Source organism: Rhineura floridana, chromosome 10 (genome assembly GCF_030035675.1).
Source record: "Rhineura floridana isolate rRhiFlo1 chromosome 10, rRhiFlo1.hap2, whole genome shotgun sequence".
Classification (NCBI taxonomy): Eukaryota; Metazoa; Chordata; class Lepidosauria; order Squamata; family Rhineuridae; genus Rhineura; species Rhineura floridana.
The window spans coordinates 88801427-88826648 of NC_084489.1; the positions used below are offsets into that span (position 1 = coordinate 88801427).

The 25222-nt window shown below is 39.7% G+C and overlaps 1 protein-coding gene across 5 annotated transcripts; it reads left to right on the forward strand.

The window, feature by feature from the left end:
* The first annotated feature begins 471 nt into the window (after positions 1-471).
* On the forward strand, positions 472-24662 carry LOC133365420 (oxidoreductase NAD-binding domain-containing protein 1-like). Of its 5 annotated transcripts, none has more exons than XM_061587262.1 (8): positions 472-833; positions 5384-5529; positions 8515-8578; positions 10285-10391; positions 16121-16262; positions 22027-22269; positions 23465-23573; positions 24242-24662. In XM_061587262.1, exons 2-8 carry the CDS (start codon positions 5408-5410, stop codon positions 24394-24396), a joined length of 942 nt encoding a protein of 313 aa, XP_061443246.1. In that variant the 5' UTR covers positions 472-833; positions 5384-5407; the 3' UTR covers positions 24397-24662. The 5 variants fall into 5 exon arrangements, with proteins under 5 accessions (XP_061443246.1, XP_061443248.1, XP_061443251.1 ...); XM_061587263.1 differs by having other exon boundaries at positions 591-679; XM_061587264.1 differs by lacking the exon at positions 5384-5529 and having other exon boundaries at positions 472-679.
* Positions 24663-25222: the final 560 nt, after the last annotated feature.

A 25222-nucleotide genomic window follows, 5' to 3' on the forward strand; every position in this document is an offset into this window, starting at 1 on the left:
AGTGGGCTCCCATAATAGAGTTATAAGCGTCAAGAAGAAAAACCTCTAACGGCTGAATATGCGTGCCAAGCGTCATTCTGTGGTTGTTAGGAGCGATGAGATCTGCAACTGTAAAATGCAGAGCCTAAAGAGACAGGAAAGTAGTATAGTTCGAAACCCGCCATTATTTTTACTTCATAGTGATTTTTTCCTCACAATTGTTCTCTATGGGTGATCTTGCCGTCGCTCAATTCCTTAGTATCTCTATGGTGAACTTCTATGCTATTGCATTGGAAGTTAAGAGTAGAAAATCCAATTTCAATATTGAACCGGAAGTGGAAAAACTGCTTGGAAAATTTACTTTTTTTTGAACTACAACTCCCATCAGCCCCAGCCAGCATGGCCACTGGATTGGGCTGATGGGAGTTGTAGTTCAAAAAAAGTAACTTTTCCAAGCTCTGCTCTATGGTGAAGTTAAGAGTGGAAAATCCAGTTTCAATATTGAACCGGAAGTGGAAGAAATACACAGTCGGAACATTTGTGACTTTGACTTGTCGTTTCCTCTGCACGTCCCAGGATGCCGGTACTTTGCTTGCCGTGCCGGAAAGGAAGTAGCCGCGTCGATGCTGGTTGCTCGTGACCGAGCTTCGGTGACCTTTCCTGAGGAGCCGCGCAGGAGAAGAACCAGTCTGCGGGAGAAGTAAGCGGCTCTCTTCGCTCTCCGGGGAAGGAGGTGTCTAAAAAGGCCCGCGGAAAGGATATCTGGTCTCAGCAACGAATGGTAGCCTTCTCCCGTTGCACGCCGGAGTGACGCTGCTTTTGGACGAGCCTCTCCTTTCCCCCGTTACTCTGATGTGAGAAGAGTCCTGCTGTGCATCTATTTATTCGTCCATTATTATCTTTTGTTCGCCCTCCCTAATTTATCCTCACAACAACCCTGTGAGGTGGGTTAGGTGACTGGTCTATGAAGTGAGCTTCAGGGCCGAGTGGGAATTTGAACCCGGTTCTTTCTTGTCACTTCATACTGGCTCTCCTTCTAAGTCCTGTATTCTGCCCACAGTAAGAGTAGGAGCGTGAAGGCAATAGCTGTCTCTTGCTGGTGCACCCCAGCCCTCCTGAGCTGTTATTTATTGACATGACACAACATGTTCTTTTCCTCTTCATTTTTGCCTAAACAAATGACCTGCCTCTTGGTACCAGCACCTTGCGTGACACTCTTAGTGGTTGTTGCATGACACTCTTAGTGGTTGTTCCATACCTTACTTCCTGTTGAAAAAACACTGTTTGTGAAATATGGAGTTGTGTATGGCTTTTGTTGTGTCTACTTTCAGGAAAACCTTATGGGGTAGACCAGTGTGGGATGAAGAGCCTCTTTTCATAATACTTGAACTTGGAAATACCCAATGAAACTGATTGGCAGTACGTTCAGGGTTTTACATTTTATAGTGTCTTTGTATGTTGTAAGCTGCTTTGATGTTCTTCTACGAAAAGTGCACCTTGCAAATTCTTAAATAAATTATTTATTTTAAGTATAAATAAATATACAATTGGAAGTTCTTTTTCACACACAACCGTAATGAATGTATGGCACTTGCTAGCACAAAAGTAACTAACTTTAGATGACTTTACAAATGAATTTTACAAATTTATAGAGGATAGTTCTGGTAGTGAATCTCACAATCAGATGCTGGGAACAAACATTGGGGAATGATGTTGCCTTTATGTTCCACTTACAAGCTTTGCAATAGCAACAATCTGAAAACTGAATACTGGAGCTTTGAATATCTCCATTTCACAGATGGAGAACTGAGGTTGAAAAAGAGTGATTTGTCTGCAGGTTACATAAGAGTATGACAGATGAAGGGCTTGAATGCAATTCCTAATTCTTTCGGTGTCTTCTCTGTTGTCTTCTCAGGCCTAGTTGTTAATGAACTGTTTCTTCCTCATCTCCCCTGCACTTTTTAGGTGTCACATAAGTCCATACACAAGAGATGCTTGAGTGCTGTGGTGTCTGAAACTGGGGGAATCTGTTCAGTTCACAGTCACTCTTTGAAAGAACCTTTTCAGGCTGCTCTCTTATACATATTTAATGGGAGTCAGCCCCACTGAACTCAGGGGACATACTTTTGAGTAGACTTGTATAGGACTGAGCTGTAAAAAAGCTCTGTGTCAAGTCCTAGCCTGAAACATAAACTCGAACAGAGCACACAAAACACAGAATCAAAACATTTTCTTTTTTAAAAAAACCCCAGCTAACCTAAATTTGGTTTACTATAGTTACCAAATGCAACAGTAGTATAAAGTCCTGAGTCCCTCTGGAAAATGTTTAGATCCTGATTATATCTTACCTTGACATCTGGCAAGTTTGCTTTCCATTATATTTGTTTCTCAAAGTATACCTCTCAAGTGACTTCATTTGGCAAACTCTCTCTCCCATCTGTCACATTTTTGATACAAGCAAGTAGCACTTTGAAAAGCTGAAAATAATATAAATGATTATTGTCTCCAACCAAAAAGCAGTCTTTGAGTTGTATTACTTTCAACCTGCTATCCTGTGCCAAATTTCCTTGTAAGTCCCGTTGAAAGTTGGGCTGCATAGGTTATTAATACAGTCTACTAAGTCAGAGTATACACTGAGGTGCCATATTGCATTCCCGCAGATGAGACAGATATTTTTCTATGCATATACTGGTGGCAGATTGTGCATTTCCTTTGTCCAATGCCCAGGACAGATATAATGCTAGCCACCTCTTAACTGCAGTTAGGAGATGTGGAGCATGTGTTGGGACCATGAGCCTCTCCTTCCTTCCTGTGCATGGGTTCTCCCCCACCTGCTTCTCTTTTCAGATCTCTGTGTGCAATGTTAGGACTGCATCAATGATTAAGCTAACCATGGTTAGCTCAAACCAAAGTTTGTAAACCTTTTAACCATAGTTGCAAGCTCTGGTTTGAAACCATGATTAACATTCATGTTGGTGTAGTTGTAATATAAGTATGTTTATTTTATTTGAGTTTATATACCACTTTTGTCACAAGTGACCTCAGTGTGGTTTGTCTACAATAAAACAAGTCACATAATTACAAATCACAAATCAAATCACAATTCACATAATTACATATCAGCAAACATCAGTATCAGTAATCAGTAATGCTGCCTTGGAACTAAGTGCTACTGAACTCTGTGGAACTTTCCTCAAAGTAGAGAGGCATAGGATTGGATTCAGAACATCTGAGGGCTCCTTGTGGGGAGTGCTGTATCAAAAACAGTTTAAAAAAATAGGCGGTAGCCACTGCAGCATAGTACAAGTTAGCCACTGTATCTGTCTACCTCCTGCCTTTAAGCTGGAACCTTTTCTAGTTCATAAACTTACTTTGGGGCATGCACACACTTGTTAATTTTCTTGGAGTACTTTATTACTATCTGTTCTATCATTTTTCAAGGATCTGAATTTTGTTTTGGTCAGACATGAAATACTGGACTTGATTCAGTTCTGTGTGGGGGTTTTTGTGTGCTTTTCTGTTTGATTAGTCCTAGTTTCAGTGTTATCTGGCATGGTAGTGGGTCTGAAAACATGCTGGATTCAGCATGAATCACTCAGTGTTTTATGATGAAAGCACACTAAGTATTTTTATGTGTAAAATCTTCTTTGTGCCTAGAAATCAAAGTAGTATGATATGATGCATCTCAAAATAACTCTATACAAGTGGTTGAGAACCTGGACCCCAAAGGCTGCACGTGGTCCCTACCTTAATTTCATGCAGCCCCCCTGATAGTGGCACAGAGAGGGAGAAATGGCGCTGCACTTGAGGTTGGTGAAGAGAGTACCATGCGAAAACTTTGCCACTTTTGGCTCTGGCCCCACCCACCGCCAGAATGCCAGCCCTGACAGATTACTCCTGAGAAGATATAACCCTCAACAGTAAAAAGGTTCATCACTCCTACTTTATACCATAAAGGTACCTTTGTACCATGAAGGAGCGGGGAACCTTTTTCAGTCTGAGAGTCACATTCCCTTCTGGACAACCTTGAAAGGGCCACATGACAGTGGTGGACAGAGCCAGAGCCAAAAGTGGGGGAGCAATGAATGTCAATGTTATCTTTGTACAGTAGCCTAGTTTCTAAGCACTTACGCACCCCTCTCTATCCTCCATCCAGGCAAGCAAGAGGCATGGTCAGTATTCAAGGTCATATTCCAATCAGGCAAAAAAAAACAGAGCCAGTGAGGGATGTGCATTTGCCCACCCAGAGGGCCTGAAATTTCCCCACCCTTTCCATAACATAATAATAATAATAATAATAATTTTATTTGTGGGTCGCCTGTCTGGCCAATGGCCACTCTAGGCGACGTACAATTTAACAACAATACATTACATCATAATAAAATACATCATAAAATACAATATAACAATAAAACAATAAAACAGTTCCAGTACAGAGTAGTAGGCTATTGGTCGTAAAAATTTAACCCTCCCCGTAAGTCCCGAAGGCCTGTCTGAAGAGCCAGGTCTTCAAAGCTTGGCGGAATACATTCAGGGAAGGGGGATGCCGAAGGTCATACGGGAGGGAGTTCCAGAGAGTGGGGGCCGCCACTGAAAATGCCCTTTCTCTTGTCCCCGCCAACCTAGCTGTTTTAGTTGGCGGGATTGAGAGAAGGTCCTGTGTGGCTGATCTTGTTGGGCGGCATGGTTGGTGGCGCTGGAGGCCACCAGTAGCTGGAAATGTTTCTTTTAAAAAAGCATTACCTTTTTCATGTTAGCCTGAGATGTTAATAGGGTGGTGTTTTTATTTTTAAAAGTATATAAATAAATAAATGCATTCTTAGTTTTATAAAAAGGATCGTTGTAGAACATTCAGCTCCTCAGCAAGGACGATTCGAAGCAGTGATTGACAGCATTTAATTGGGTTTGGGGGCTTAGCAGGGTTTGTCTCTGTGTTCAGGACTTTCCCGTGGTATCACTCCCTGGCCTCTCTCTCCCTGTGTCTTGTCCTTCACTGCACCCTGGCCTGGCTTGCAGGACATCAACACGCTCCTTAGTGCGAAATCCAGCATTTGGCTACTTGGAGAGACCATGTGTAGTGATGAGCAGAAGAATGTCTCCTGGCTAAGTGTTTTTGACTGAAACTGCCATAGACTGAGAGAGAGATGTGTTTATGATGTGAGTGCCTTGTTCATGGAAGGTGTCTGTGATGTCAACACCTGTCCAGGAATGGGCTCATTTCACTTGCCTCACCAAGTCAGCAACGTACTTTTTGTGATGAAGGTAACTCCTCTTTTAAATATATGCAAAACAGGTGATTTGTCTGCTTCAGAAATGTACTGGTCTGGCTATTTGAGACAATTGTTGATATTTGCTAGTTAAGCAACAAATGTAATCTGCTGAGTTTTTTAAATTGTCTTTACAGGTGTTTAAAGGACTAGGGGACACTATGGTCTGTGCTGCTCTTTTTGCTATTCCTCCATTACTGAGAAGTATTACTGGAGTTTTTCCCATTTGTTCTTTGCCTTTACCTCTGAGATATGCAGCGTTACGTTTTTGCACGGTAAATGGGTAAGATTTTTTTTAAATATATTTTTATTGAAAATATACTACCAGAACAACAAAAAAGAAAAACTGAAAACCAGTTGCCGGAAGCCTCAGGAGGAGAGAGTGTTCTTGCACTCGGGTCCTGCTTGCGGGCTTCCCCCAGGCACCTGGTTGGCCACTGTGAGAACAGGATGCTGGACTGGATGGGCCACTGGCCTGATCCAGCAGGCTCTTCTGATGTTCTTATGTTCTTATCAACATTCAAACAAAAAACAAGAAAAAACAACAATCCCAACCCTGGGTCACTAAGAATGAATATATATATGCAATAAAGAACATACATTATTTTCTCAATACATTGGGAGAAAGATATAATAGAATTATGGATATACCATGTAAAACACCATTCAATATTTATAAATTAATTAGCAAAGGAAAATTTATCAAAAGTTAAGAGAACCAAATGGATCTAGCTGTAGATGAAAGATGATCATGTAGTCCATATTCATTTGTACATTCAATAAATGGCCCCCATGTAGCAAAGTATACATCAGATTTAGTCTTATCTTGTAAAAAATGAAGATTATAAGTAATTTTATCTAATAAAGCCAAATTCCATATATTTCTGTACCATGTCATTTTATCCAAATTTTCTAATAATTTCCAGTTTTGTACCACTGTTTGACGAGCTGCCATTAATAATTTAGAGATCAAAAATTTAGATTTCAGTTTAGCATTTTCATCTTTAAACAATGATAAAATAAATAATTCCAGAGTAAGTATAATGTTTTCTTTTATAATATTTATAAGTTCCTTATGCACTAAATTCCAAAATGGGACAATTTTAAGGCATGTCCACCAGGAGTGGAAGTATGTGCTTTTGTTAGAACAACCACACCAGCAGAGTGAGTTCATATTAGATGATATATAAGACAAATGGGTTGGAGTTAAATACCATCTATATAGCATTTTAATTTATTTTATTTATTTTATTTTATGAAGTTTATATACCGCCCCATAGCCGAAGCTCTCTGGGCGGTTCACAACAGTCATACATCAAATACAATAAACCACATATTTAGACAATTTAAAACAACTTTAAACAATTTTAAGATTAATGTCTTTATGGGTAGCTGATATGGATTTATTATATTTAGACTAACAAATATTTTTCCATTCCATATTATTTAAATCGACACCTAAATGTTGTGCCCATTGGAATTTAAGCCCTGTAAGTTGTCCCATTTGTGATTCTAGTAATATTTTATAAAATGCAGACACAATGCCTTTACCTCCAAACCCCAATGATAACATTGTATGTTCAAATCCAGTAAGTGGACGAATAGCAAATTTTCTAATATCAGGATCTTTAAGTATATAATTCAGTTGAAGTATATGAAGCAATCCTAAATTTAAGTTCTGTATGTTTCCTCTAAGCTGGTCCAATGTAATTGGGCACTCCTGTATAAAAAAGTCTTTAAGCCTAAAGTATCCAAATTGTTCCCATTTTGCAATACATTTCTTAAGTGTCTCATCTTTAATACTAGGATGAGATTGTAATGGAGTTAATGGGGAGTATATTGATTAAATTTTTGATTGCTATTTTTTTCCAAATTAACAATGTAGCTTTTGTAAACGGATTGCTTATAGAACGTAAAAAGGAGTGTCGTAAATTAGTAAATGGTAATGACCACAGTGGTCTGGAATGTAACATATAATCCTCCAGCTGAATCCAGGTTTTATTAGCTCTCATAATTATAAAACGTAATTGTCGAAGTTGAAAAGATGAGTAATAGATCTGTAGATTAGGAAGTCCCCATCCTCCTTCATCTCTGTGTGTGTAATATAATTTTTTAGCTAACTGAGGTTTTTTCTTTTGAAACACAAATCTGTTTAGCATATCTTGCCACTTATTAATCTGTTTTGGCTGGAGAAAGATAGGAAAAACTTGAAAGAGATACAAAAATCTTGGAATTATATTCATACGTATAGAGGCTATTCTTCCTAATATGGAGAGATTAAGTCTGGACCATCATTTTACATCTCTTTTAAGTTTGCTTATCAATGGGAGGCAATTGAGTCGAAATAATTGGGATTTTGGGGGGGAATCTGCACTCCCAAATAATGAAATGAAGTATTATAGATTGGTATTTCCAAGATTTTACGAGCTTCTAGTTGATGATCAGGTAGCGTATGAAAAAACATACCTGATGATTTGTTATAATTGATTTGGATCCCTGCAACCTCTGCACATTTATTCAACTCTTCTTTAAGAGGTTGTGCGGCTGATTTTGCATCTCCCAACATTAGTACCGTATCATCAGCGTACATATTAATTAAATGTTTGTTTCCTGCTCCCTGGTACTCCATTACATCGACATTACTACTTAAACGCGCAGCTAACGGTTCCAGGGAAACAGTAAAGTAAATGGGTAAGATATTTGTGTCCTCCAAATACTAAATTTATATTGAGAGAAATGGAAATATTCCCATAAGACAGTTATTATGTTTCTTTAAAACTGGAGAAAGTCAGCTGCTGACAGCGTATTTTTGGATATTTATTTCTTATATGTGTTTATATGCTGCTGTTAATTAAAAATCCAAGAGGAGTTCACAAACACAGTGTCATTTACTTAACAGAGCAAAATAAAACCATAAAAGCATTAAAATATCAGTAAGCAAACAATCCCATTGACTCTTCTACAAGCCAAATTTTCCTAAGCCTAATTGGCAACAACCTCAGGAATGCTCAAAGGCCTCAGTGAAGAGGTACATCTTGATTGTTGGCAGGTGCAGGTTCAGATTCAGCTGTGGTTTGCTGGTTATCATTGGAATCAGTGCTGGGTTTGATGGGCAACTCAGTTCTTACGTTCTCGGCCTTAGAATTTTGTTCTTCATGACTAGCATTAAGTGACTCTAAAGTTAAATGGGTCTTTAATGAGCTTTTTTATTTAAGCTCTTATAATGAAATTGGGTAATGACAGATCTTAATTTGTCTTTTATTTAAAGCAAAATGAAATCGAAAAGAAAGGCTGATCATCTGGAGAGAACAGCAAAGGACTTTCGGCAGGAGGTTGGTATTGTAATGCACAGCCTGAAATAAACCATGCGGTGAAGAGCCTGGATACGTTTGATGGTGACTTTGCCCTTATTTCTAAGAGTCCATCTCTTCTATCATCTTTTTGTGATTATACGGTTTCAAGTTGGCTTGTTTCTAACAAACAATAGTCAACATTAACACAGTTTGTCAGTTCAGACAAAATGACAAGCTGTGATTAAGCGAAATAGAAGTAAAACCTTCTGAACTCCTCATGGCTGCACTGGAGGAGGAGGGGAGAATGTGCGGGCCAAAGGCTAGCCAAGGCTCTTTCATGTCATGCAGCTTCTATGACATATGTTTGGTAAGCAAGTTTATTTGTAAGTCTTAAAGATGTGAGGAACGGCCATAGCTCAGTGGCAGAGCTTCTGCTTTGCATACAGAAGGTTCCCGGTTCAACCCCGACATCTCCGTGGAGGGCTGGGAATGTCCCCTGTCTGAAACCCTGCAGAGCTGTTGACAGTACTGAGCTATATAGACCAATGGTCTGACTTACTATAAGACTGGTATCTATGAGGAAGAGCAAGTTAGTATAAAGTATGAAGGGAAATAAGGCACAACACTATTGTGCTGTTTTTTAGATGACTCTGTATCAAACCTGTTGCCCATAACAACCTTGTATGCAGGATCTAATCATGGCTTTCATGTTTTTGTCCATAGATTACATCCTAGGTTAATGTGAACATGGTAAAACTAGTCTTTGTACCATGTATTTTATTGTACGTCGCCCAGAGTGGCAGGACAACCTGCCAGACAGGTGTCTAACAAATCTAATAAATAAATAAATAAACCAAGAGGTCTTTTGTATCTTTAAAAGTTGTGCAGGGGGAAGGGAGAATTCCACCTTGTGGTTTTTCCCATTACAGGGTTGCAAGAACACCTGCACTTGGCTGACTTTCTCTTCTCCTAAAGATACAGGATCAGTCTCAGGCCAAGAACCTGGCACCCCTATGAAAGGGTGAGATAAAATGTAGTAATAAAAATAAAGTTGAACCAAAATAAAATCCCACTATTATTTCCCATTAGACAAGGTATGGGGAACCTTTAGCCCTCCAGATTTTGCTGAAGTACAACTCACATAATCCCTGGCCGTTGGCCATGCTTGCTGGGGCTGATGGGAATTGTAGTTCAGCAACATCTGGAGGGCCAAAGAGATGAACACCTGGAAAAAAAATCAGAAAATGTGGGGGGAAATGGAAAAAATGCTTCCTCCCCAAAATATTTCCATTTCTTTTCCTGGGCCTTCACATCTCTATCTATAATGTACAAATTCATGAACAAACATGAACATGAAAAAATGCAGGTTGTTTATAGATGAACACAGCGATGTAGAGATCTTTAATTTTGTAAATATTTCCCCCTTTTTCAGGCATTAAGTCAAACAAAGGCAGAAAAATGGGAAGAAAAACTTTTAAGTTTGTAATCCTAAACACCTCCTAGGAAGTAAGCACCACTATATATTGCGAGACTTACTTCTGTGTAAACATGCTGAGGGGTGCTCTGTAAATTTATGAGTCATAGTAGAACAGGCTAATTGAAAATTCTAGTAGTCCCACCTCAGTATCGGTGATTAATGACTGGAAGGAGGTTTCAGCACATGGGATATTTTCAGTATTGAAAATCTTGAGTTTTTTCCTGAAACAGTAATAGTGGTAGTGGTGATTATGATTTTTGTCTTTTAGATTATTTCTAAAGCAAAAGTGTGTGGAATCACCAGTGAATCTGAAACAGTTAAAAGACTCCGTTTGGCAGTCACAGATAAAGAATTTACTTTTAAAGCAGGACAATGGTAAGGTTCTTCGTTCTGGATTTATTAAACAGAAGGGAAACTTAAGAGTGCAAGCCCAAATTAATAATACATTTTTGACATTCAAAGAGTCATGAGACTTTTCTTCTAGATAGCTTTGTATGAAACAGCTGGTAAAAGTGATTTGGGAATTTGTCCAGATTTTATCTCTATGCAAAACATGGCCCTGCCAAACCAGCAGAATGAACCTCAATTATAACCTTGGGGGGGGGCACTATCCCAATTTATTGCTTTGTGCTATATTTTTCCTGAGAGAATTGTATCTAAGAATACTATAAGCACACTCCACATTTAAATCTTCTGATCTGCTGAGTGTTTTCTGTGAGTGATGCAGATATTTTATTTAATATCTTCCAGTTGTGATGAAGGCCTGGCTCCTCTGAAGCACATGACTAGTCACAAGTGAACTTCAGTTTCTCATATGGCCGTTCCACAGGAAACCTTTTTTGAAGATTTTCAAAGTATATAGCATGTCAGAATGCTTAAAATAGCTCTTTGGATCCTGGTCATAGAGTTCGATCCAAAGATACACTCCTGCACATGGTTTTACTTCTTGCTCTAGAGCATTGTGCAAGAAAAGTGAAACTAAATCCAAATACATTATTCCGCATGCATAAGAATGTCTGAAACTTGTTATGTAAGTGGAAGCATAAGAATTGCTTTATACTGTACCTGTAGTAGCATTGTATGGACTGTTGTGCAAGCTGTTTCGGAAATCTTGGCAGAAAAGCCCTCATCAATAAGGGTCTCCTTATTGAACATTACATGATAGAATTTGTTATTGTGGGGTTTTTAGGATCTATACATTTTTTCCAAACATTTTGGTGATGCTTTGCAGACTGAATTGGATTCTGGGCCTGTCCCACTCCCCCCACTCCCATTTTTCTTTTTCTTTACTTTCTTTTCTTGGACCAGCTGGCAACCAGGTTTTATAGGAATTAAACTTCATCCATTATGATGTTAATAGCATGAGTAACTAGTTCAGTGTTAATTTTGCAGTCTTGTACATTTAGAGCAAGAAAACAAGCTGTTGATTGCAATAATTCATGTTTGTGGAGCAATTTGCAGCAGCCTTTGCACATGTGCACAGATGCGTACTAAATTTCTGCTTGCTGGTTCTTGGAAAAACATTTACCCTTCAAAAATGTTTTGGTAATTATCATGCTGAAAACTGGGTTCAGTAATTATAATTATTCTTTTCATTATCTTCCTTTTAAGGTGTTCTAATTCTGTTTGGCATGCACGCTTTCTACCAGTGCAGCCTGCAAGTGTGATTGTGTTCAATGAGAGGTACTAAGAACTAGGCCACAAGAGAAAAAGGTTAATAGACCTACTTTTGTAGTGAAGTGTCAGGGTTTCTCTTTGTAATGCAAACATGCACAACTCATTTGCACAATATAAAAATCAACCCCCGCTTCCTGGGGACTAGTTGATTTTCTTCACGTCATGTTCACTTATAAGATTTCTACCATCACAGGTGGACTGGCAGAATCTTGAGCGCAGTACCTGTTAAGACCGTTGCATGTTTGAGTCTCTCTTGAACAATAGGGAGGTATATAGTGAAATATATTGTTTGTTTTACCTTCCACTTTGTTATGGGATTGCGCTGCTGGCCTTAAAATTGTTACCTTCCTTCCTCTTAATTAGCTGTGTGAATAAGCCCACAAACTTTACTAGCCTGCAAAAATGTTTACTAGTCTGCTTCGGGGCCTACACATGCAGCTTGCTGCATTTGTATGGAAGACTTGGAGAGAGGGGTGTGATGTTCCTGTATATATGGTATATTACTATATTACTATATATGGTAAGTGCTGTTTGTATAGGAGATACATGGTAAGTGGAATGAAAGAGGGGGGGGAGTAAATGGGCAGTAGAATGCTGGATGATTGGCTGAGTGTTTAGAATGGCTGAGAGTATAAATGGAAGGATGACAGTTAAATCTGGGTGGATGTGAGTGGGTTGTTTTGGTGGGTTTTTGAGAGGAGATTGTGTGGAGAGTTGGTGGATGTGAGGAGAGTGTGGAGTTCGGATTAATACTAAGACAGGTACCAGAAATAGATGAAACCATATGCTTATGTGCCTTTATAAAGTAATCTTGTTATCTCTGTTATTTAATAAAAACTATATTTGGTTTACCGAAGGCCTGATCCTTGGCTGGGGTTATATAGACCAGAAGGGAGGGCAAGGTGCTTACCAAGGCTGAAGGGAAACTAACAATTGGTGGCAGCGGTGAAGGGAAGAATATAACACCACAAGTATTCAGAGCAAACCAGGATCGTATGCTTTATATATAAAGATCAAAGGGATTGGGGACAGCTTAAGCACTCAGTCACAGAGGTAACCTGATAGAGAGACTCAGGCAGAGTCTCTGGGAATACTGGTTATAGGACGTGACTGGGGGTGCTGCCTAGCAGGGGGATCTGTTGAGATCTGTGCTAGAGCGGGGAGAGAAACCATAAAAAAGGACAGTCCGGACTGGTGGAGTCCCTGGTGGTGCCTAGTGACAGGCAGTAACCACGAGCAGGTAGGAACCTGACAGGGAGAGCCAGGGAAGGGCGTCACAAGGGGCTTCCCTCCCCTGGCAGCCCACTTGGTTTTTATGTGGGGTGCAGAGGAGGGGCAAAGCAGTCCATTCCTCCTCTGCCAGCTTGCTCACTTGCATGCAGTTTCTTGTCACCTATAGCTACCCAGGAGAGTGCTTAAACACAAGGCTGCTTTTACGTGAATGTTGAGATTTCATTTTGGTAAATAGTTAACAGTTTTCAAATATGCCCTGTATGGAATTTACAATGAAGAACAAGAAATAATAGGCAAAGAAAAACTGGAAGACAGAACAGCTTGGGTGGAATCTTCCTGATCTCTACTAAGTCACCAAATTAAGGCTGCAATCCTATGCGTACTCAAGAAGAAATCCCATCACAGTGCAGTTATCTACACGCATAGTCAGAAGTATGTCTCATTATTTCCAGTGGAGCTTCCTCCCACATATGTTAATTATGCAAGTAATATCAATAGGTTCAGGCTATACAGATAACACAACTGTAGTTCTTGCCAGTTTACCAGTTTTAAAATCTAGAGGTTCTCAACTGTCCTGACAGATAACAAACAAACATTAACCTCCATATTCAGTACACACACCAGTAAGGCTTCATCTAAATAAATGGAGGAGTCCAAGGCCCTTAAAATAAACTGAGATTTTGTAGTTCACTTTCATGAAATATATAGAGTGCAACTGTTTGTTTTGCGCACAGAAGTCCACACAGAAATGAGTTTCTGTACACAGATTCTGTTTTAAAGGGTGTACTGTAGAGGGGAAAGCAGATACCCGCAGATCAGGTAATGGTGTTCGGGAGGCATTCCAGCATGTATGATGTGGAGCCACTTTCCTCGCTTCCTAGTCAGGTTTCTGTTCATCTTGGATTGTAGCCTGTTTTATAGAGCACTTGTATGTTTAATTATGAATAAATGCATATAAATACCATTTATATGTATGTAATTATATACAATAACTATCGCTTTCTGTGCAGAATACGTTACAAGCTGTTACTGGTACCTGTAATTAGTGAAGAGCTTCCTGAATACACTCTAGCAGGTTAGCTGTTAGTGAACTTCCTTTAGCTTGATACTGTTTCACAGTTAACTTACACTGCAGTATCTAATAAAACAAAGTGGATCTTGCTGCATCTGTTCATCACTGTGTTAGGCAAACACATGGGATGATGCACAGCATAAAAGCCCTTTTAAGCAAGAGCTTTTTAAGCTGTCAGAAGCATCTACATGGTGGGTGCTTTTCAGCAGTTTGGTCATTGTCATATTTTAAATAGGCCTCTCATTCTCCCTTGTTAATGACAAGGCTGCTTTAATAGTCCATGTGCCTGTCACATTAAACCATAGTTTAATGTGATTGAGGAGCGTGCACTGTGGCGCTTCTCTCCTAATCTTGCTGCTGCTGCGCCACACACAACACAAGCCAGAGACTGGTTTGTTGTGTTGTCCAAACCTGGGTTCATGTTGTGTTTGAGGGAAACAAGCCACAGGCTGGGTTTGGGTGACACAAGCCAGACTCTTACTTGTTTTGTCTGCAGCATAGGAAGAGCAGAGCAGGAGCTTATGGATAGTGTGCCCCACCACATTGTTAGTTCAAATTAAACCATAGTTTGTTTTAAACTTTGGTTTAATGTAATGTGTGAACCAGGCCATTGTTTCACAATGTATAAACAGAATCAGTCTTAATCTTGTATATATTATTTTGGTAGCTTTGTTACTTTTCAAAATATGAGTTGCCGTCACAGAGCTTTAAACATGCAGATATTTTCTTTGTATCTGAACATTTGCTACTTCAAAATGCCTATGACATCTTTAGTTATACTAATAGACAAAATCTTGCATGAACTTTCATTGCGGTTTTTGGTGTAGTGGTGCCCTTTATTGTGCTTTCTTTCCTCTCAATGGGTTATTCATTTTTATTGCTACTAATTGTCACATGATCCCCTTATACATAAGTACATACTTTCAGGAATAGAGGTGCAGAGGTTTTTTTTAAAAAAATACTTTTTATATAATAATTGTCACAGGGGTTGACATATACACACTCATAAGGAGGAAACTCCTTGAGATGGGATTGTGAATTAGCTAGTGAGGTGCAATTTAAAAAGAAGCTCCTTAGCTCTTGCCCAAAAGGAATAGTTTGAAAGAGTGACAGCCTAGGACATATGTCCACACAGATGACTTGTAGCTTTTAATGGACTAGCTTTCGAACAAAACCCAAGTAAATAGGGCGCTAAATACAGTGATGGATTAAACATCCTGCCCAATCTGTACCAAACTGAACTGTTCAGACATACTTGTCCAGCAATCGGTCTTACAATATTTAATATGTCAAATATTTTATCACATATTTTGCCACTAGAGGTTGCTATGATGCAGCTTGGAAAGCATTATATCATTTATAAAGGGTATAATTTTTGACCTCGGTATAAATAGAGTTAATATTCTGTGAACTCTGGTGTGTAAAAAAAGAACCATTTAATGTTCCCCCTTCACCCCAGTTTTTTCTAGGTATTGCTATTGCAGAGCAATAGTAATGTTGACAACGTGGTGTGAAATTAGGTTTTAGAACTGACTCATCCATCACGGATGATCAGCATGTGGAAGCAGACTTCTAGACATAGGTCTCCATCTGAATTAGGTTCCTTTCATGTAATATTGTGGGCTAAAGAAAAGTGAAGTGCATGTCTACTCTGGAAGTTTCCAGTAGGCTAAAAGAAAAGATATCAATGTAATATGTATTGCATCAATAAGTTCCTTTCACTCAACATTCCTTTCATTCATACATCACTACAGAAGCTATCAGCCATTTTGTGGGGCTGCATCTGAGGGGCATGTTACACAGCAGGGCCCACACTGTTGGCTTAGCTGGGACTGACTATCCTTTGGCTCTTCCCCTGCCAGAATATCTTGCTTCAATGGTCATTCCACCTGGTCATTATTATTATAATTAAGTAATATTATATAAGAATTGGAGCCTGAAAACAAATAATGTGTAGGATGGATTGATAACTAGGTCCTAGAAATAAAACTACTTTACAAAGTAGAAAAAATATCACACTGGAACTTATTCAATTCTAAGTTTTAAATGGAGGGTAAAAAAGAAATCTGCCTTAGAAGAGACTCAGTAGAATGTTTTGTTTGTTGAATTTGTTTTCTCTTAGGGTAGACTTCTTTATTCCTGGAGTTGCTGTAGTTGGTGGATTCTCAGTGTGTTCAAGTCCTGGTCTGCTGGACCAGGAAGGAGTATTGGAACTAGCAGTAAAACATACAACGCACCCTCCTGCTCACTGGATTCACACTCAGGTATGCTACTTAGTGCTGATAATAGTCTTAGTTCATTTTTGTTATTTTTAAAATGTTTTCTACCGCTTTAACTATCATAAGCCTCCTTGAGATCTTCAGATGAATGGCAGTGTAAAACAATCTTTTAATAGACTGTCCAGATTGGTATTCATTTCAAATTTCATTTTTTGTGCCAGGAAAAATGTTTTTGGCCTATGTAAGTTCCTCTACAAAGGTTTCTCCTCCTTCAGTTGTACAGGTGTTGCTTCTGTGGAAAGGCATTTGCTCTTCTTTGAACTGAAAGCTCTACTACCTTAAGTCTTTGCTTTAAATAATAAATTGATATTGTTGCAGATTATTAGATCCTTTCCAGTCGGGCTTCAGGACTGGACGCGGAACTGAAACAGCCTTGGTCGCTCTGGTGGATGATATGAGGAGGGCGTTGGATAGGGGAGAACAGACCTTCCTCGTCCTCCTGGACCTCTCAGCGGCTTTCGATACCGTTGACCACAGTATCCTGTTGAGTCGCCTGGAGGGACTGGGCAATTGGAGGCACTGTTTTACAGTGGTTCCGTTCCTATCTCTCCGGTAGATATCAACGGGTAGTGTTGGGGGATGAGGTTTCAGACCCTTGGCCCCTCAACTGTGGTGTGCCACAGGGTTCTATCCTCTCTCCCATGCTATTTAACATTTATATGAAACTGCTGGGAGCCATCATCAGGAGTTTTGGGCTGCAGTGTCACCAATATGCGGATGACACGCAGCTCTATCTCTCATTTAAATCTTCACCAGAGTTGGCTGTGGATACCTTGTCCAAGTGCCTGGAGTCCATAAGTGGATGGATGGGAGAGAACAGGCTGAAGCTGAACCCCGATAAGACTGAGGTATTACTAGTGGGGGACAAGGGAAGGTTGGGTGATTTTGACCTGATACTTAGTGGGGTGAGTTTGCCCCTGAAGGACCAGGTCCGCAGTCTCGGGGTCATTTTGGACTCCCAGCTGTCTATGGAGGCTCAGGTTTCTGCAGTGAGCCGGGCAGCTTGGTACCAACTTCATCTAGTACAGAGGCTGCGACCCTATCTTCCCATACATCTGCTCCCACGAGTGATACATGCCCTGATCTCCTCTCGATTAGACTACTGTAATACTACAGGGATTGCCGTAGTAGTTTAGAAGTACGTTTATTGTGGCTTGGTTGTTTATATTTTACTTGTGACATTTCTAGGCAGCTTTTCAGGGCAAGACAGCTTACCTAAAAGCATAATGCTGTGCTTTACACAAATTCTTCAAAGGAGCACAATTTGTACTTTTTGGCTTTTGTGCTGTAAAGAGAAATATGCTTCTCTTACTTGACATTACATTTGTTGAGTAGCATTCATTTCAGCATAAAATCAATGCCATCTTATCACTTGAGCAAAAAGCTTTGAATATTAGGCAGGCGCCATCTCTGCTATCTTTTCGGCTCCTTTTGAAGACTTTCCTCTTTCAACAAGCCTTTTAGATTGAGACCCATCCCAGTCTGCGTCTGTGTTAGAATTGCTTTATACGTTTTTTAATAATGCTTTTAACCCTTTTTAGAAGTTTTTTTTAAAATGTTTTTAATGCTGTTTTGTTTTAATGTATTTTAAAATCTGTTTTTATGATGTTTTAAAGTGTTTTTAGTGCTTTGTTTGCTGCCCTGGGCTGCTGCTGGGAGGAAGGGCGGGATACAAATTAAATAATAAATAAATAAATAAATAAGCATCCCCACGTGGCCCTTAATTCATCCGTGGCCATGTGACCATAAAAAGTGTTCCTACTGTTGTTAACTAGGTTAGTTTTATGCACCATTGGAATGTCAATAAAATAACTGACTTTGAAAGATGCTGGAAAAGTATAGAGCCAGTGTTACTGGACTGCAAATGCTAACACAAATCCTTGTGGAGATTTCCTATTGATTTCCCGTTGCTCATTAACCTAACATCATAATTATCTGCATCTGAGGCACCTCTTTGGAGTTTTCCTTCCTTTCCTGCTTTACTCTTTTTTAATCAAATTCACAGTGGCACAGCACTGAAAGCAGTTAAAAGCATTAGCAGTTCTGGGGTGAACATATCGGGACACTGGGATTAATGGTGATCTAGAATACTATACCATGCCAACTTGTAGTTTTCAAATGGCTGTTTGCATCCCTAACATGATCGCTGCCATCTGAAGAGTTTGTGTATCTATACCTTTTAACAAAAATGGAGAGTGACTGTAGAGGTAATGCAAGAAACGTGTATTTCCATTCTGTATGATTCTGTGCTATTTTTTGTTATTGTTAAATGATATAGAGGAATGTACTTCAAGATGTAAACAAGAGATGGTTTTGAATCTCTTAGTAATAAAGCTAGCATATTTTTTCTTGTTATGCTTCTTATTGTAGGGATATTTTAATTTTTAAAAAGAAATACATATTATACAGCCGTGAGAGTGGCTGTATACTATAGCCAGCATGGATTTTGTGCATTCTGCAGTGTTAAATTGAAAATACCCCCCATGCCATTCTGATGCTTCTCATAAGCTCATTTCAAAACAAAACATAAAACTTATAGTCCTGAACTCAGAAAAGCTTGCTTAACAACCCTCTAAATTTTCATGGTGATACACAAAACAGTCAGAGAGAATCGAGAGTTCAAAGTGTAAAAAGAGAGAGAAACCAGACCCCTGTTGGAGTTTTTTCTGTCAATGTTCTCATAATTTGTTGAAATTAATTAAAAATCAGCCATGTTCACAGAGTACCTGTAATCTTATTACTGACCTTGCCCTTCATCTTCTGCAGTTTAAAAGTTAAAAAAATGCCTAGTTTTTTTTAAATTAATTTAAGAAATTTAACATTAAAGTTAATGATAAGCATGGGCATGCTCAGTAAGAACCAGCTGTCAGTGTTGTAAAAGCCAGATTCACAGCTGCTTGACTTGACTAATTGGGGCCACACCCATGCCAGACCTTTATTTCACTTTAGACCAGCCTTTTTCAACCAGTGTGCCTCCAGATGTTGTTGGACCACAACTCCCATCAGCCTCAACCAGCATTGCAAATGGTCAGGAAAGATGGCAGTTGTGGTCCAACAACATCTGGAGGCACGCTGGTTGAAAAAGGCTGCTTTAGACAGTCATGGCTTCCCCAAAAGAATCCTGGGAAGTGTAGTTTGTGAAGAGTGCTAGGAGGAGACTCTTATTCCCCACAGAGCTCCAGTGGCCAGAGTGGTTTAACAATCAGCCACTCTGATTGAAGTTCTGTGAGGGAACAGGTTGTCTCAGCACCTTTCACTAACTGTACTTCCCAGGATTCTTTGGGAGAAGCCATGTCTGGTGTGGATGTGGCCAGGGACAGCTTTGGTTTAAGTTTGGGTGGGAAGGCTACATGTGCCTCCTGTAGAATAAATGCGGGGGCACGTTACCAAATTCTTCCAAGCTACACAGGAAGTGGATTGGATTGTGAAAGACTAACCCAAATTACGCTAATTAGAGCAGAGGAAGAGCAAGTGACTCACATCTTTTTGTACTGTGTAATGCCCAAATCAGGAGCTCCTCGTGGCCGTAGCTCAGTGGGAGACATCTGCTTTGCATGCAAAAGCCCTAAGTTGAACCTGGTATCCGTAGGTAGGGCTGGGGAGAACTCCCTGTCCAAAACCCTGGACCTGGAGAGTTGCTGCCAGTCAGTGCAAATGATCAAACCTGCCCTCCACCTTCCCTTCCCACTGCCTGCTCCCATCCCCCCTCTTCTCCTATGCCCTTCCTCCCCCCCCCCATGGTCAGTTTCACCTATCCTGCTTGCAGGAGAGTAAATCCCACTGAACTCAGTAAGCATGCCAATGATCATTCTCAGCATCCTTGCACAGGATCCCATTTTTTACCTCCCAGATTAAAAAGCAGAGAAATTCATGAATAGGCAAAAAAAAGCCCTTGTGGTTTAAGAACGTACTATAGCTAACATATATTTCTATCAAACTTTAAAAGGCAGGGACATGTTACCAGACTCTTCCAAGCTACATAGGAAATGCATTGGACTGTGAAAGACCAACCCAGATTGTGTTTGCATTTTTACAAATTTGTAGGGCAGTCCAATATCTCAGAGCAGAGTTCAGGTCTCCTGCTCCCCTGGTGCATTCACTATAGCTGCCTAATTTCCCTGCTTTTTAAAGTTTGATAGAAATATCTGTTGGCTATAGATACGTTCTTAAACAACAAGGTTTTTTTTTTTGCCTATTAGTGAATATATACTAGATACTTTAAAATGGCTATTCTAATTCTGTTTAAAATGATGAAATTCATTGCACACAGGGCCTGAATCAAAGAGCAGATTATTCAGGTAGTTGGGCTCCTATCATAAGAGAGATACACCGGAGAAATAGAAGGATAGATAATGGTACAAACGTATAGAACTTGTATAAACTGATGAAAGATGACAGTGTCAATTCAGTAGGTTTTTGTTATATATTTGTCTTATAGGTACTATAGTAATCATGTTGGTGTGCATATGAATATGATGCTGTATAAATTGCAAATAAATAATTACAAGATGAGGAAGGAGGCTTTGTAGCCGAGTACTGTTCTTTTTTTCTAGTTGGGAACAAGTAGTACTTTTCTGTGTGTAAGTAGAATATGCTTTGCCTCAAGGATTTCCACTGATGTTTATGGGGGAGAGGGAGGATTCTTGGATGTTAACTGTGTGCAGTGTTCCACCCATTCAACGGGGCTTTACTTTTTTTCCTGCATGAAGCCTCTATCCTCCCTGAAAAAGCCAGAGGACCTTCTAGAATGGTTTGGTTTATGGCAGTGGAGAAGACTTGCTCCTAAAAGGGACAGTTGCCCAATTTCTGCCAAAGTGCTTTCCACTTGTGTTAGGGCCTGTTAGATCCCAGCCAGCTACTTTAGCCCAGCTTTGCCCCTTTGAACCCAACATGCCAAAACTGACATTTCTTTTGGCTTTCTCCCACTGCCAGTAATTAAATAATGTTACTTTTTAAACTATACATTTGACAAAGTTTTGATCTTCTATTCATCTCTCCCTTTTCAGAGAATATACATATTCTGAGCATCATTTTTAAGAGTGTAGTTCACTAATTTCTTCTCCAGCTAGATCATTCCATATGGTGCTTACTTAAACAGGTGACCCAAGCTGACCTGAGCTGTATTAGTCCAGATTTTACCCTTCATAATTTGATTTCCTTGAAAAGGGTGTGTGCAGTATCTCAAAAGCCCTCTGTCTCTGTGATTGGTAACACTCCTGGTTACCATGTAGCCATAACAGCTGTAAAATCTGATTTATATGGTTGTAAGATAAACACTGAACTGAATGCAGGATTATTTTGGGGTGTGGTTTTTTAGATCATAGACAGCATTTTTTTGTTTTAAACCCATTACCACTGCAGTATCATTTCTTCCCACTCTCTGACATACCCCCTTGGAGGATTTGTCTAAAAATACAACTACTCAGTTCCTGGGAGTTTGGAATCCCCACTTGAGCTCCCAAGTTCTCTGAACATCACACTTCCTTTGTTTTAAGCCAATAGCATGGAATTGGCGAAAGAATGTAATCATATATTGTTATCACCAAACACCCAAATCTGCCAGATGACATTCTTAACTTTGGAGAATGTGTATATTAGAGTAACAAAACTTTTTCTTCTCCGGTGAGCTGGGACCCACCAGCGTGGCATTTAGGCAAGGCTTTGTCTTTAGCCTGTGGGTCTCCTACATACAGTCCTGTCTAATTTACTTCCAAGCCCTTAATTTCTCTCTCTCTCTCTTTCCTCTTAGTGTACCCTTAACTCAGAGGTGGCTTTGCGAGTGGGAGGCAACTTCTTCTTTGATCCTCAACCAGCTGACTCTCCTTCAAATCTAGTGCTCATCGCCGGTGGAGTAGGGATTAACCCTTTGTTTTCTATACTGCTTCATGTCGCAGACCTTCATACAATCCAAGAGAGAAAAGGAACTGGGTACAAAATGGGAACGACAAATCTCTTCTACTGTGCCAAAAATACACATGAGCTGTTATTTAGGGTAGGTTAAATTATATATATATATATATATATATATATATATATATATATACACACACACACACACACACATCAATCATTTGCTTTATACTTTCATTCATTCAATTGGCGATCACTTGTGGCCGAGTAAGATTGTCTTCCAGAGTAAGGTCTTTAACAGTGGGTCCGTAAGTGACTGTGGAGGCCAATTCTGGATCCACACAGCCTCCCACAGTGAGGACATAGGTTTCCAGATGGAAGATGGTCACGATGAGGATTTGCTTGACGTGCCTTCCGCTTAGCTCAGCCTTCCCAACTAGTGGGCCACCAGATGTTGTTGGACCACTTTCCTGACCATTGGCAATGCTGGTTGAGCCTGATGGGAGTTGTAGTCCAACATCTGGTGGCCCACTACTTGGGAAAGGATTGCTTAGCTCGTTCGTTGTCCCTTTCACCTTGTACTTGTGCTTCTTCAAAGTCCACAGCACCTTTGATAATGGCCGACTAGGAATACTAGGAATTGTTTGGATTAGCTCTGAGCCATGAGAGACTGACTAAAAGCACATAAGCGATATCGAAGCGTGTCTCATCTTTTGCTGAGGTAGCTGGTCTCATTCTCTATTGCTTGCTCTCCTCCCTTAGTAAAAGTGACTGACTCTGCCACTCCCCATTCAACCTGGCCACATCTGCAGCTGGGGTATGAGGGCCAGCCAGGTCAGGTAAGTGTGGGCTGGAGCTGGTCTCCCTGGCTTTCAGGCCTTTGCTCCAGAGGCAGTGGCCTGTAGAGAGGCTGCACAGAAATGGGGAGAGGCATTTGTTTCGCACTGCGCATGAGAAGTAATGTACTGCTGCCATGGTTTCCATTCTGCTTTTTCATTCCTGTCGCCGGGTCATGCTTTATGCGTTTCCTCTCTTTGCATCCCCAACTATGCTAAGGAGGAGAAATATTCATGAGAGTGGAGCAAGAAATGGGTGACCATCTCCTGAAAGCATATTTGTAGATTTAGGCTCCATTGTAGGACGCATCCCCTAGATCTGAAACAATGCTTGAGCTGTAGGAAAAGAGAAAGTTACATTATCCATTGCTTAAACAGAGTGTACTGAAAGTGCTATATTCTTACATGCTTCTTCAAATCTGTGGGGTTGGGACTATGCATAAGATGCATCTGTTTTGATTTATTGCGTTGTGGCTTGACCAATTATCATTCACATTCCAGAAACATATCCTCGGTTTGACAAATGCATTTCCAGGAAAAATCACATGCAGCTTCCATGTTACTCAGCAGAGTTCACCAATCTGTGAAAAACGTCAGCCTTATATTAAGGGTATGTACTTTTGGGATATGTGAACACATTAAAAGTACTCATTGCACTAGGACTTTAGGGTTATGGGGACATAGCTGAATTTATTTATCTGGCTGCTTTTTCATATACACAAGTATTAATCTTGAGACTTAATAAAAGGAGTCCCATGATGGGCTGTGCAAACCCATATATATTTACTCAAACGTAATTCCCATTATTGTCAATAGAGCTTACTCCAAGGTAATTGTACAGGAAATTGCAACCTAAGTGAGGACATCATACACAAAGCTGTAATCATTTTTCAAATATATTGCAGTTTCTTTGTTGCAACTAGCATTCTTTATCGCTACTAGTTCTCCTTTACCTTTTTTCCCCGCAACTATATTTTCCTTGGACACTAGGTAGCCTAAAGGTAGACATGATCTTGTTTTACCATCTGTTATGCCACGGCTGGACAGTTTGGATTTCTTCGTGGGATGCTCTATGGGGTGGGAGTAGATTACTGAAGCACTGTTAAGAACAGCCATTTGTCTTAAAGAATAAATCTGATAAAGACTACAGTGAATTTCTTGTAAACTGTCACACACAGCTGAAAGAGCTGGCTGTTGAAACAGTAGTGACTTCTGCCTTTGAACTATTATATAGCTTCATGATAATATTCTTACGTTTTTCTTGTGTTCTCTATTTAGAAGGAAGAATATCTGCAGATGATCTAGAACAATGTATCTCCAAGGATACTTTGTGGTATATCTGTGGTCCACCTCCAATGATAGAATCTATATCGAAGCTGCTAGCAAACCTTGGTGTGGCTCAAGATAATATTTTGTTTGAAAAGTGGTGGTAGTACATAGCAATCCTTCAGCAGAAATTAAAAATAAAGAAAATGGAATACACACATATGGATAAATACTGACGAATGTTAAGAGTTTACAGAAAACATACTTTTCCATTTGCCCCAATGAGACTTTTATGTATGGAATTACGTTAACTTATTCTAAATTTGGCCACTCAATTGTGAAAAAATAAACACAGTACACTTTATAATCAAGACTAACTTGTATGTGTCTGACTCAATTGTAACTTCCAAAAGTAAATAATATATTTCCTTAAGCATTTTCTGAACTTTTTATTATGCATATAACTCCTAACTATGCGTGTCTGGGAGAAGGGACAGATATGGACTGAAATCTAAGGGAAATTCATACACAAGAAGAGAGAACTGAGCACACAATGGAGTTTTGCTACCTGTTTTCACCATGTCTCTTACTACTGAAGACACAACCCCACTGTTTGCTTTTAAGGTGGCTTGTCTTTTCAGCAGTGGAAACTACTACATTGAAATAAGCAAAGCTCTGGCTGCACATCTCAACTATTGTTTAATATTACTGGTTCTGGAAGTTTATTAGAAACAGCACAGGGAGTAGTAGTGAAAATGCACATGATGTACATTTCTATGTGCCAGCAGTGTATGTAGGACAAACCTTGGGATTGTACTCTGATCCTGGATTCTGTGCTACCATTCTTGTGTCAAGTCTCCAACAGTGAATCATCATGATATATGTGTGAGTAATAATTTCTGTGGGATTTACTTCCAGTTACTTCAAGAGTGTTTGTCTTCTATTCCCAGTACATTTAGGTGACTTTGGCAGCAGCAAAAAAAGGCTCCGCTC

What these genes read in the sequence shown, in the direction of transcription:
- LOC133365420 (XM_061587262.1), top strand. Translation starts at nt 5,408, where the DNA reads ATGGTCTGTGCTGCTCTTTTTGCTATTCCTCCATTACTGAGAAGTATT. An exon ending in ACTTTTAAAGCAGGACAATG is followed by an intron (nt 10,392 to 16,120) that starts GTAAGGTTCTTC and finishes GTTTTCTCTTAG; the next exon opens with GGTAGACTTCTTTATTCCTG. An exon ending in CACATGAGCTGTTATTTAGG is followed by an intron (nt 22,270 to 23,464) that starts GTAGGTTAAATT and finishes TTCACATTCCAG; the next exon opens with AAACATATCCTCGGTTTGAC.